Genomic DNA, 13591 nt, shown 5'->3' with positions numbered 1-13591 from the left:
GGGACTGACAGACACAGAGACCACACCTCCTTCACTGGGACTGACAGACACAGAGGCCACACCTCCTTCACTGGGACTGACAGACACACACAGAGGACACACCTCCTTCACTGGGACTGGCAGGAACAGAGGACACACCTCCTTCACTGGGACTGGCAGGAACAGAGGACACACCTCCTTCACTGGGACTGACAGACACAGAGACCACACCTCCTTCACTGGGACTGACAGACACAGAGGCCACACCTCCTTCACTGGGACTGACAGACACACACAGAGGACACACCTCCTTCACTGGGACTGGCAGGAACAGAGGACACACCTCCTTCACTGGGACTGACAGACACAGAGACCACCTCCTTTTTGTCTCTTTCTTTCTTTCTTTCTCTCTTTCAGTTTTTCTCGGTTAATTGCTGTTCTTGCAGCCGCGGTGTCCTGCTGCTGATTCCGAACTCAATATCAGTCAGTTTCGATTCCTCTGATCAATAATGTGCCTCTGTCAACGTCTAAACAATCAGCCGTTTATTTTTGGGATTTCTTGTTCAGTCAATCGAGTGTCAGCCGTGACAGCACGTCCAATGGCAGGGCTTGCTGAGTGAAAAACCTCGGCTGTGTCTTATAACAGGCCCCTTGTTCTCCGGGTGAACTCACAGATGCTACACACAGCTGTGAGAATGCTATCAGTGCTGGGAGAAAACACTCCTTTCCTACATCATCACTTGCTTTTTGTGCCACAAGTTATTTTGCCTTGTTCAGCACATAGACATGTTTTCAGACTACTACTTTTCGAATGCTTCAATGATTTCTTCACATTCACTGCACATAAAGTTTCATGTTGGAAAATGTTTATCCTTAATTGCTCGGGCTACATTTCTGGAAACATTCTTAAAACGATCAAATCTTTCAATGCATTGCTATTTAACATAGTTAAACCACGCAACGAACTCATCAGCGCCACCAACATCAAACCCCACTTTATTATTGTTTTAGCGTGACAGTTTTCAATGAAAGTTTGTTTATCTTGCTTGCCATTGACAAGACTGTACTAGGAAGATGAATTTATCTTTATTCACTTGATTACAATAGTATAGCAAATCAAAAGCCATGCATTTGTAAACAAATATATAACATTTTTAAACATATTTAAACAAAATTACAGTAACGTATGGAACAATAACTGGATATTGACTACTTGGAAATTACAGTAAAATACAGTAACTGACAATTATGTTTCATCCTGTACTTTATCCTGATATTCTTGCAGGTCTGGACAAAGCATTTCATCCCCTTCACACCTAATGTTCTGTCTCATACAATACAAAGTAGGAAAGGTCATTTTGCATTATGCAACCACCCTCTACATCCATTGCTTCCAACAACGACGTGTTGAAATACGGCTGATGGTCATAAACTTTCCATCTCCAGGTAGAGAACAATTCCTCTCTGGGCTTGAGGGAAGGGAAGTAGAGGATGAATCCTCTACTCCAAAAACGGTGGAAATTGTGTGATAAACCATTCCCTGATTAGGTTTGCATGGTGAAAGATAACATTGTCTCAGACTACTACTACATATTTTTACATATAAGTCGTTCCTGTCCAGCTCCCTATCATTCTCAAATTCGCAAAACCAGATTACTTATGTTTATGCATTACATGTATTTCACAGTATTGGCTGTACTATCGTGCATGTAAAGATTGATCATAGTGATCAATGTGAGAATGAGAGTATTCTAGTTCAATAGAAAAGCATTGGTATGAGTTTTGAGCACCAAGGCTTACACAATGTTTCACCGTATCAACTGTGCACAACTGCATTTAACATTTGCTATAAAGTTCCATTTGAGGACTGTGACAAAGCAATTGAGATCAAACTGTCATGCAAAAAAAAAAAAAAGAAAAAAAAGAAAAGAAAAAAAAGTCATGCTGCATTTAGTCTGTAAACACAAACTCCATTACCCAGAATCATATCACCTGGTAAGTCACATGACCTTATCACCTGATCAGTCACATGACCTTGCCTTCTAATCACACACACCTGTTCCTAATCGCTGGTATACTACAACTACACACCACACACTAACCTCATGTTTCAATTCAAGAGTATTCACATTAATATTAACTGACGTTGAGTTTTTTCATAGTTACCTTTTTATACACAGTCCATTCACCAAGGGTATTCATGTGAACAAATCTGTGCAAAGGTACAGATGTAGAAGTGACTAACATGACTGAAAAGTGACCGTTAATTGCAGTGCTTCTATTTTGTTCCATAGTGTTACTGGTGCTTCACATTGACTACTTTTGACCAGCGCTATGGACTCTAAACAGATTAGACACAAACATTGTTTTCATGTAGCTAGCCTCATGTAGCTATCCTTCAGCTAAATAATTTACATAAATGTCATGTGATTGGATCAGACAACAAAATAAATTCTGCTACAAGAGCCGCAGTAGTTCATATTTAGAAAACTAGCATCGATCCTGTTATTTAACATCACAGCGTGAAGTTTCCGTATTATTATTATTTTTTAGAGCACCTTGACAGAGCCTTTTACGCTCTGTCTAGTTCCTCTTTCAGTACCTGGTACTTCTTTAGCTTCCTGTATTCCTTCTTGTGGCTCATGTCTTCATGGTCTTGAATAGTTTGGGTTTCTTTTTTGGGGAGATGTGATGGTCTGCGTTCATGTCTCTTTTAGTATCATCACCGTGCAACGTTAATAATAATGAATGAGTCCTTATTGGTCACATATACATTACAGCACAGTGAAATTCATTTTTCTACAGATATCCCAGCATGTTAGGAGATTGGGGTCAGAGTGCGGGGTCAGAGTGCAGGGTCAGCCATGATACAGCACTCCCGGAGCAGAGAGGGTTAAGGGCCTTGCTCAAGAGCCCAACAGTGGCAGCTTGGCAGTGCTGGGGTTTGAACTCCTGACCTTCTGATCAGTAACCCAGAGTCTTAACCGCCTGCCCCTAATTGACATTCACCTGGACTTTCTCATAGTGGGATCATCATGTTTCTATTACACCATATAAGTCACCAAATAAGTCATACACCATACCATATAAGTCATGATGATTTAATTAATCTACATTATTAATATAAACCAGTGATGTGTCTTGCTCCCAGAGCTACTGTTATAGAAAATAAATCAATACCAATCAGAATCGAGGATTCAGCAGCACTGTGGTATAAGTAGTAACATCATCCCAAGCCTTTGTAGCGATAGAAAGGTCAGGCTATTCGCATCCTTTACAATTCTGACACTGTGGAAGTTTCTATCAGGAGGCCCTTTAGACCAGACAACAAAAGACAACATGGGCACACACTGCTGAGGTGATTTGTGTTCATTAGATAAAAGAGGAGGGAGGACAGCGTTAAGAGTTAGCATTAAGGAGGACAGCCTGACCAGCTGCACCAAACCTCAGCTCTTCATTTCCTTCATCGCACCTCCTGCTCCTTCTCACCAATTTGCCCTTTACGATCCAGCGACGCATGGTTTTGTCTTCAGTCACTAATGTGGCACACTAAAAACTGGTGTGACCAGACGGAGTTCTCAAAGCTTTGCTTCCTGATTTATTTTTACCTGTCATTTTTGTTCCACCGCGTCATTCAGACAAAACTCTGAACGTGCTTCTGGTTTCACAGTAGCGTGTTTTGCTTTCTCACTCCAGAAGAGGAAGCTGCGCATGGAATAAGATAGTGAAGTGTATCTACCCGAAACACTTTCTTTTATTTGAAACAACCAGTATGAAGCCTACTGGAATTATGGCAGCTACAAATACAGTTAAGGTTAAAATGACACTTATGATGAGACGTAGAACACCTGTGCATGCTGTTAGAGGAAAATAATCAGTGATGGGGTGATGTGATGCGGCCGGTTGGGAAGCGGAGTTATTTTCAGCACCCTGATATTATTATTTTCCAATAACAGCACATCCCAAGGTGTTTTATTGCTCTTATATCACAGCAATTTGCCAATGGCAACAATTTCTCCTTTATAAATGAATGAATGTCACATCGTACCTTGGTTATAGTTACATTTCATGTGGTGGAATGATTGCAAAACAAGTTAGTTCCTGTTGTTCGTTCTAGTTACTAGCTCTGACTGGTGACACTGCAGGCTCTTTCCAACAATGCTAAACAAACACATTCACCATCAACATTTACACAGTTTTTTCCCCTACATTTTTAAAAATCCATTTGTGTGGCACATCTGCCAAGTCCCTGCGTAAGAACGAAAGCACCGACATAAACGTGTGAGAGCTTTTGATAGAAAGACCAATCAGAATCGAGCATTCAACAGCGCTGTGGTATAAATGTTCACATATCACTGAATAAATTGGCACTTTAGAAGACAGTACTAAATGTACAAGGCAATGTTAGTAATTTCCAAAGAATACAAAGTAAATAATAATGATTTGTGGTTACAGACATCAAAGAGAGTGTTCGCAGTCATTTTTATTTAGCCTAATCCAGCTCCCACCATAAATTAACTCCTTAATGTATTAGACTCTGACCTCATTTTAAACTTTAAAGAAATCAGAGTGCTGTCCCTTGCCTAAGCCATTACACACAGAGCAATAAAAAGTGGCCTTTGAGAGTCGAGAGACGTGTTTGGATCCAAAACATGTTAAAGAAAATGGCCATCTGTAGCGTGTGGCCCTGCGGATCCGACCAGCTTTTCGTCTAGTGCAGATTTACAGTGCAGGGCCTGTGCTGCTCACACAGACGGCCGGCCTCTGGGTGTCTGAGTGTGTGTGTGTGTGAGTGTGTGTTAGTGTTCCAGGGATACAATAGCAGTGTGTGTTTCACACATGTTGAAGAGAGTGGGGCTTTAGAGTGCAAACAATAAGCCGAGCTAACAGGTGTGCAGCTGGCACTCGCTGTAGAGAATAAAGCGTTGTTCCCTTATCAGTCATGTTCTATAACTTAAAAACACAGACAAATACTCGTTGTTTAATAAAGTGACAAACGGATGTGTCTGTGCTGCATATTAAAAGCTCTAATTCAATTTGAAACCGAACTGCATACTGCATATTAATAATACTGGTCAGAAGGTTTAGTGGTGGCTCAATGGTTAATGCTCTGGGTTACTGATAAGAAAGTCAGGGTTCAAGCACAACCAAGCTGCCACTGTTGGGCCCTTGAGCAAGGCCCTTAACCCTCTCTGCTCCAGGGGGCGCTGTATCATGGCTGACCCTGCACTCTGTCTCTAACAAGCTGGGAAATGTAGAAAAAGTATTTTGCTGTGCTATAATGTGTATGTAACAAATAAATGCTTCTTCTTCTTCTTTAGCTGCAAGGTTTATCCACATAAACAAATTTTAAAAAATTTGTTACTGTGAGTTGTTTATGTAGCACTTTTTGAAGGAGTCTCCAGTGTCAGATCTTTTTAACAATCAGAGGTAAAGGAACAAACTTGTTTTGTGGACATCAACACAGACACATATACAGTACTGTATATGTAACTATAAAATGGAATTTTAAAAAGTATAATCTGTTGTTATTTAATAAATGTAACAAATGTTTGTCAAAATGCTGTGGAATAAGAGGAATAAAACACTTGGGGACATACTGTTATAAGAAAATAATCAACTTTGAGGCTGCATATTATTTTCCTACAGTATATCACAATTATTCAACCAATTTAGGAAGAGAACAGTGCTGTACTTTATCGTTCGATCCATTCACGGAAACAGAAATCCAAAACGTTTATGAAACTAAAGGAATGTTTGGCAAATTTAGAAACAGGAGGTAAAAAAAAAAAAAAAAACCCTTTAAATTAATTTGATTTTGATTAGATTTTTGAATTTGATTTCGACTATTATTACTCTACGCTCGTTTGACCATGTTTATGATCACGAAGGAAAAAAAGCATAAATTTGAACGCACTAAAAAGAAGCCGAGCAAGACGTGGTAAGTGAGCTGTAAAATAGTGATCTCCTTGTTTCCTGGATTTGTGTTTTGCATGATGGTCCCGGAGGCACGATTTTTCAAAATGACATCTACTTGAGTTGACCAGTTCTCTCTACAATGTGCTTGGCAAAACTGAAGAATGAGTTTACACAGTTAGCTTTACAAACCTCCTCATCAGATTTAAAAATTTTTTTATCTAAGTTTACACTCTGTTCATCCACTGAGGAAAGATGAGTGCCAGCTGTTCTAACAAACATGATGTAACTGGTGGAACAATGACTGAAATAGTGTATAAGTAGAGGTTACTTTCACTGTACATACAGTTAATATGATACAATGAGGAACTGATGATTTATTACCAATTATGAGCCAGTTATCCTTAATGAGACACAGGAAGAAAACCTGTCACACATTTTTGTACTTTATTAATTAATGGCGGGGGGGGGGGGGGGGGGGGGGGGCTATTGTAATGACAATTCGCTTTTCAGGCCCGTATCAGGTTGCTATAGTAGTTGACTTTACGAGTAATGTTTAAGGCTGCTTCATTAGACTCACCCAGCGGTTGTAGAGCACATAAGAATTTATTTTATATATGGGATATAATCTAATGATACATTTCCCTTTCACGAAAAGGCTTTGTAGGGCTTCACACACAACATCATACTGTAAAGAAGAAGCAGGAACAAAGCAAAATGAAAAAGCCTATGCAGCAGTGACTCTGAACCCTGAACATCCAAACACTTCACAATATATACAGTCATGACAAACAATTTCATGATACATTGTAGATAAAGATCATTCGGTTACCGTTCGTCTGAGACGAACAGCCATTCCTGGTTTTGTTATATAATTATCCCATGGCACTGTTGAATTCTCGATGCTGATTGGTCAGAAGGTGTTGAAATTTCTAGAATAGCACAGCTTTGACAGCAGTTCCAGCTGAACCATATATATATATATATATATATATATATATATATATATATATATATATATATATATATATATATATATATATATAGGGTTTATAGTAAGAGCTCGTTCTAATATGCTGTTGTTTCTGTAGTACAGTAACTTACACAGGGACTCATACGGCATACACTCCCTGTATAACTGCTGACCAATAAGGACATGTTATACACGTGCTGTTATAGGAAAATAACCAGATTCGCAGCTGTAAAAGTAACTCCACTTTGCGTCTGGCTGCAAAACATTACACCGTCACTGACTACATTTACACGGACAGCGGTAATCTAATTATTGACCTTATTCTGAGTAAGACGTATAATATTGTGATTAAGGTGTGTACATGAGTCGCTTTTAGAATACTCCTTTCATGTTCAGGTTTTACATGTTATAGAACATAGAGCGATTAACAGCACACGTCATTATGTCACCGCGCCACGCCGTCCGACGTCCCTCCAGAATTTCACGTATCGACCTACAGTCGGTCTTCGTTATGGAACCGCATACAGTTTCGGGTGTTTCATTTTTAATTTGACGAAAGTTTCAAGTGTAGTTAATCATTTGTCGTGCTGTACGTGCAAATAGACGTGGGCTGCATCCGATGCATGTACATACATGTATTTCGGCTACTACATAGTAGCCGAAATACGCGCATACTATACTATATAGCAGGTAAGTACGCGGTTTGGGACGCGGCCGTGCTCTCTTGTTTGCTGTCAAACGGTTGAGCGCTGCCGTGTGTGTACGTGTCCTGTCACACAATGCGGTGAAAACTCCCACACGACGTTAATAGTGTGATTAAGGTGTGTACACGTCTGTAACGCACGTCGTCAATGCGACTAAAACAGGAAAACTCCACACGTCTTAATTCCATTTGTGTTTACGTCGAGTGTGACTTTAATCAGATTAAGGTCATCAATAATCGCTGTTTACATGCTAGTTTCTTAATCAGAGTATCGTCTTAATCGGGTTCATATCGGATTCTTGTTGTCCGTGTAAACAAACTGATTTATTTTCCTACAAAAGCACACCCCAAGTATCTTCTTCCTTACTTTAATTAAGCACTGTAGCACCAGATGTGTGGACCCTCCAGACCCTGTAATATTGTTTCTCAGTGGCTACACATTGAATTAGAACTGAAATGTAATGAGAAAGAATTGACGACCACCAAAACCATGACACATTCGGTGCTTTATATTCGGAAGTCTAGGGTTACTTTTGCAGATGAGGTGGTGTTTTAGAAATACAGGACGTGTCTTAAACAGATGCAGTGGTTAATGTGCGTGTGTGTGTGGTTGTGTGTGTGTGTGTGTGTGTGCGTGTAAATGTCTCGTCTCGGAACTTGTATTTCTTAACGCTATTTCAGAAAGGTTTAAGGAAGTGAGAAACACAACAATTATGGCACTTCCTTTTTTGAGCTTCCAACCTTCGAGACACACAGGCACCTCTCAGTTACAAATGTGCTTCGTGTTTCACGTACACAACAAACACATGGGAGGAAAAAAAACCCCAAATGAGTCTGAGATACCTTTTTTGAACATTATTATTAATCAACCGAATGATCTATAAATCAACACGAATACTGCAGTTCTCCAAGAACTGGGATAGACATAATTTTAAGTTAACATACTTTAAAACAACAACAACAACAACAAAATAATTAAAAAAGGAACTATCAAGCCGGCATCGGCACCATCACAGTAGCAGTACACAATTCATATCGTATGTACACTTTTTTCTTTTTCTTTTTTTGCTACATAGTGACATATTTACATTTCATTTCTACTGGTCTGCACGGACAGACACTCTACACAGTGTCCTATTTAATTCTACTGATTTATGCACATAAATATGTAGCAGCAGTGAAAACATCGATGTGACCACAACTCATGGAGTAATGGCACCTTGCAATGCGGAGTCGACCTTAAATACAACATAAATCCTGAGTCTCTCGCTGAGGCCAGACGTATTTGTGCTTGAAGAACAGCCGTAGCGTGGAGCAAAATGTCCTGGAGTTTATCCAAAGATGTGCTCTTTAATAGCCCCGCCCTGCCTTTGACCCTTCGGTAGTCTTTGAATTCATTTGCTCGAGTGTCTTTAAAATTTATGAAGTCTCTGGTACTATTAAACTTTTAAAAGATAGGATTAAGGTGTGATAGGCATTCCACAAGGGTACATGATTGGACCGTTTTTAATTGCCGTTAAATTATGATTGTTGATCCAGTTGCGTGATCATCACCGTTCCGCTATGAATACAGAGGAAACGGCTCATGAACGTCACGGAAACGACAGCTAAAGGACCAGATGTTTGATTTTTTTTTTTTCCCCATGACAAGACATAAGCAGGCGCTAGCTTATAATATTTTATCCGGTGGTCTTTACACTCAGACGTCCTGTGTACACAGCTAAATACCCAAACGTCTACAGAACTGCTGTGTGGAATAGATAAAGTGAGTGAATAAACAATTTTAAGGCAAAGATAAACCCCAGACCATACCAGAAGTAATGCTAACCAGACATGAGAATCCAAGCGGAAGCAGAAGTCATTGCAAATTCAGAGTTCCCTAACAGAGCCCTATATACAGCTCTTATAGAGGGCCTTCGCATATCAAGCCGAGCACGAACACCGCCCCGTCTGTCCTCTCCCTGCACAATGGGGCTGATTTTGAATCAGTTTAGACAAGAAGCGTGTGTTTGGAGAAAGAACGTGAAAAGTGGTTAGACGGATAGAACGCAACAGTGTGGCAGCAGAACATCCGAGGTTCCGAACACATACCATAAACATGGATATAACAGTATAAACAGTATTGTAAGTTGTTTTGTATAAACTGTATGAGTCATCACAGTCTATTCCTGACTGCTGAACCCTTTCATTCTCTCTCTCCTCTTCCTTTAGGCATTTGTCTCTTAGAAACCTAAAATAATGTACAGTACACGAGTGCGCTGAGCTAAACCAGGTCCTCAGGCTTTACACAAGAGTTATGTCCATCATTCATTATTGATGCTGTATAGTGAACATCTGCGCATGTGAAATATGTTTATAGTGGTAAAATGTGTGTTGTGCTTAGAGATTCTGCTGCTAATTTGTTGGTTGGTGCTGTATTTTCAGCTGTGCTGCAATCTGCGATCCCCTTCTTGTCATGCACAGTAAGCATCGGCCGACTGCAGTGGAGGTGTGTGGAATATCCGGATATTTCTGCTTAAAATGATTGTATATTTCCAAATGACCTCCCCTTACTATAACCCAACCCTCATCCCAACCTGAGTTGCTTTTTCAGGCTTAGGAAATTTGTTCGAAATAAGCATCGGTGACAGGGTTAGTGGTGGCTCAGTGGTTAAAGGCTATTGGTTACTGATCAGAAGGTCAGGAGTTCACTGCCAAGCTTCCACTGTTGGGCCCTTGGGCAAGGTCCTTAACCCTCAACTGCTCAGGTGTATAAATGAGAGAAATGTAAGTCGCTCTGGGTAAGGGTGTCTTCCAAGTGCTGTAAAAGTAAATGTAAGCATAATCCATCCTCAGGACTCTCGCATTGATATCTGATAACATGCTATACAGCAAAACTTCGCTGATTGTTTTTAGTCATCTGCTGCTTTTGAAGTGTTGGCAGTTCATATGGATATTATATAACTGCACTGCTAGGCATCTGATCGAGAATAAGTGTGTGTCGGAGCAGGCGGCGGTGCTGATGACCGAGGCAGAACAGGAGAGAGAACAAACCGAAATCTCTGCTGATCTGACTCACATATTTGCTGCATTTTCATCGTTTTGTTCTTGACTGGGGTAGAAACGGATTAACAGATTATCACTCTGTGTGTGTGTGTGTGTGTGTGTGCGTCTGTATACGTGTTTCTGTATGAGTGCTCATCTAAAACTATTGCATGCGTGAAATGCCTGGAGTTTATGATTGTTTGTTTATTTATTTGTTTGTGTATTTGTTTATTTATTTGCATTTCTGTGCGCATGAGTAGGCTGGGTAGAGGACGATGCCTCCTGTAGCACTGCAGTAAAACACAATCAGATTAACGGTTAACTGCAAAGCCACGTGCCGCTGTCTCAAATTCATGATCTGACCCATAACTCAAAAGCTACAGCTTATAGTAGATGTAGTTTATATATAATTGCTTTCTATTAAAAATAATAATAATAAAAAGTATGCTTCGAACGAAAGTTGAGAGAAGTCTTTAGAGGAACTTTTGGACACTTGTCATTTCTTTCTTTTTTTTTTTTTTTTTAGATCGTTTTCGTTTTCTATGCTTAAAAATTTACGTCCTGCTCTATTCAAGAAACTGAAATGTCACAGGGGCTCGTCTGTAAGAATTTCTACCGAGGAGGGGACAAAGACAAAAAAACACTACTCTGCGTCCCTGAAAATCCCCGTGTCCTCTCCGTCAGGACGCACACCTGGAGAAGAGTCAGCTGTGCGTGACCACTGTGACCTGACAGCTTTTAGAAATGCCTGAACTCATCTCTTCAAATTTCCTTCACCTAAAATACACTTCCTTCCTCCCAAAGCATGTCCTGTCAAAAATACACACACACACACACACACACAGATTTTCGCTGACCACCAGCTTCAGTTAGGTATTGCCGGAGAGAACAGACATGTGACGCAGAAAGGCTTGGAACAAACATACCGGCCAAGCGGTATGGATTAGCCCTGCAAGCAGGATAGCCTGGCAATAAGAACAAGTGCTGTGTATCTGTTTGTGGGGGTAATCTGTTAATCTTATTAATGCCACAGCATCCTAAATCTGGACTCATAAAACAAAAGGAAAGACAACACAGTACCAAAGTGCTAACGGAAACACACACACACACACACACACACACACACACACACACACACAATGCTTCCACTTGGATTCTCTTACAGAACAGTCACATTAAACAGCTGATAAGTGTACACTACTCTCTCCTGATGAATTAATCATCATATACTAATTCTGTATCAACTTTCCAAAACTGTCAATTTAGTTATGAGAAAAGTCATTTTCAATTTTTAATTATATATATATATATATATATATATATATATATATATATATATATATATATATATATATATATAAAGTTTTCTTCATTGGTCTTGTCCTCTAAATGTTTCCAGAAAACATTGTGTCTGCTAACATTTTGCCATGGGATAGGTGGACTACTTAGTAAAGATGGACAGCATCCCAACACTCTGCATGGACTACCCATCGGTCAAGTATTATCAGGCATGTGCCATTCGTTATGTGGATAGTTTTAGACAGAGATTTAGGGTTAAAAAGGGCTCAGGTGGCAGATTTGTGGCTTGTGTCGAAGGTGAGCAGCCTGACTTCTTTAACATCACACAGTTTCATCTCTAATCCAGTGCTTCCCCTTGAGAAAAAAAACGCAGGATCCCAAAACTATATTAGGATCCGTCGTAGTTGGCGAAAACTGCTTCCAATCTATGTGTCGAAACGCAGAGGGATTTGCAAAAACATACTTCACGTTCACGGCACGTTCACGTCTGTCTGAAAATGCAAACAGATCCGCTTTCCAGTTTTAACATCTACGAAGTCAATATCAGTGTTGAAACGAGGTCAAGTGCCCGACACACTGTGACCCAATGGTGATGGACTGATTTAGAGTGACCCTACAGATCTTTACACCACAGAGGTATTAAGAGATTCTTCACAGCAGGACTTGGAGAAGAACACAAAGGTTACTACTGGGGATGCAGTGAAGGAGGAAGTTCTCCCTCTTCACTCACCGATCCAGCAATCGTCCATAATCCTGCAGTCCGCATCCACCTTCGCTTTTCAGTTCCGCAAATACCTGAGTGAAAAAATGCGGGTCCGCATTGATGCGCAGCATCTTGGCACTCATGGCATTGATGATGGTCAGGCATCGGTCCCAAAATGCCTCCTTAGCTGCCTCCACCAGGAAGGGCTTGAGTGGGTAAGAGATCTCATTGCCCATGTATGAGTAGGACAGGTAGAGGCAGGTGAGAAGGACAGCTTGGAGTTCATGTTCTGAGGACACAACCTCGCCATCCACCACGTCTCGGCACAACATATAGATAAACACTACATTCGCTGGCGTCACAAAGGCTTGGTCCTGCCAGCCCTGGAGTAGAAGTGAGCGATCTACAGCACGCAACCACAGAACCGGATCGGAGGGGGAAAGGAGCTTGAGCCGATAACATCGTCCGCATAGAAATTCGCCCAAACATCGCAACAGCTCGCTTGTAGACGCTTGGACAATCACACGTTTCGGTGAAGAGTTTCCGTGAGAAGCCTTTTTGACTGAGGAAAGCTGCTGTTGTTTAACATAGCCCAAGTTCAACCCCATTCCCAAGCCCAGACCTGCTGGACCTTCATAGCTGGAAAGGTTTGCACATGAGAGGGACTTTTTTACATTCTCCCGGTTCAGGTGTAAGACAGGGTCCTTCTGGAAGATGTGGTTGTTGTTGCGAAGTGGAGCTCCAATGGCGCCTTGGCTGGTGGGAAACCCTTTCTTGGAGGTACTCCGTTTCTTAGTGGAGGCCACCAAACGTTTCCAGGTGAGAGCAGGCAGGAAGATAGACTGTCCTCGTGATTTGAGCCCGTGCTCCTTCTGAGTGGTCAAAGAGCGGCTGCTCAAGCTCGGGTAGCGGCTGAGGGAGTTAGGCCGGTCGTCATAGTAATCAGATTTTTGGGGACCCGGAGAGAGGGACAAAGCGGTGCCCATGATGAGAA

General features: G+C 41.0%; 1 protein-coding gene across 1 annotated transcript in view; it reads right to left on the bottom strand.

The window, feature by feature from the left end:
• Positions 1 to 11965: 11965 nt before the first annotated feature.
• si:dkeyp-92c9.2 (uncharacterized protein LOC571482 homolog) overlaps positions 11966 to 13591 on the bottom strand; it is a 4362-nt gene continuing 2736 nt past the window's right edge. The window contains exon 2 of the mRNA XM_017480732.3: positions 11966 to 13591. This exon is cut by the window's right edge and continues 122 nt beyond it. Coding sequence (XP_017336221.1) covers positions 12621 to 13583 — 963 coding nt within the window. The 5' untranslated portion in view covers positions 13584 to 13591 and the 3' untranslated portion in view covers positions 11966 to 12620.

This window comes from Ictalurus punctatus, chromosome 12 (assembly GCF_001660625.3).
Source record: "Ictalurus punctatus breed USDA103 chromosome 12, Coco_2.0, whole genome shotgun sequence".
Lineage (NCBI taxonomy): Eukaryota > Metazoa > Chordata > Actinopteri > Siluriformes > Ictaluridae > Ictalurus > Ictalurus punctatus.
Note: the sequence above shows the minus strand (reverse complement) of the source record. Positions and strands in the feature narration are given on the sequence as shown.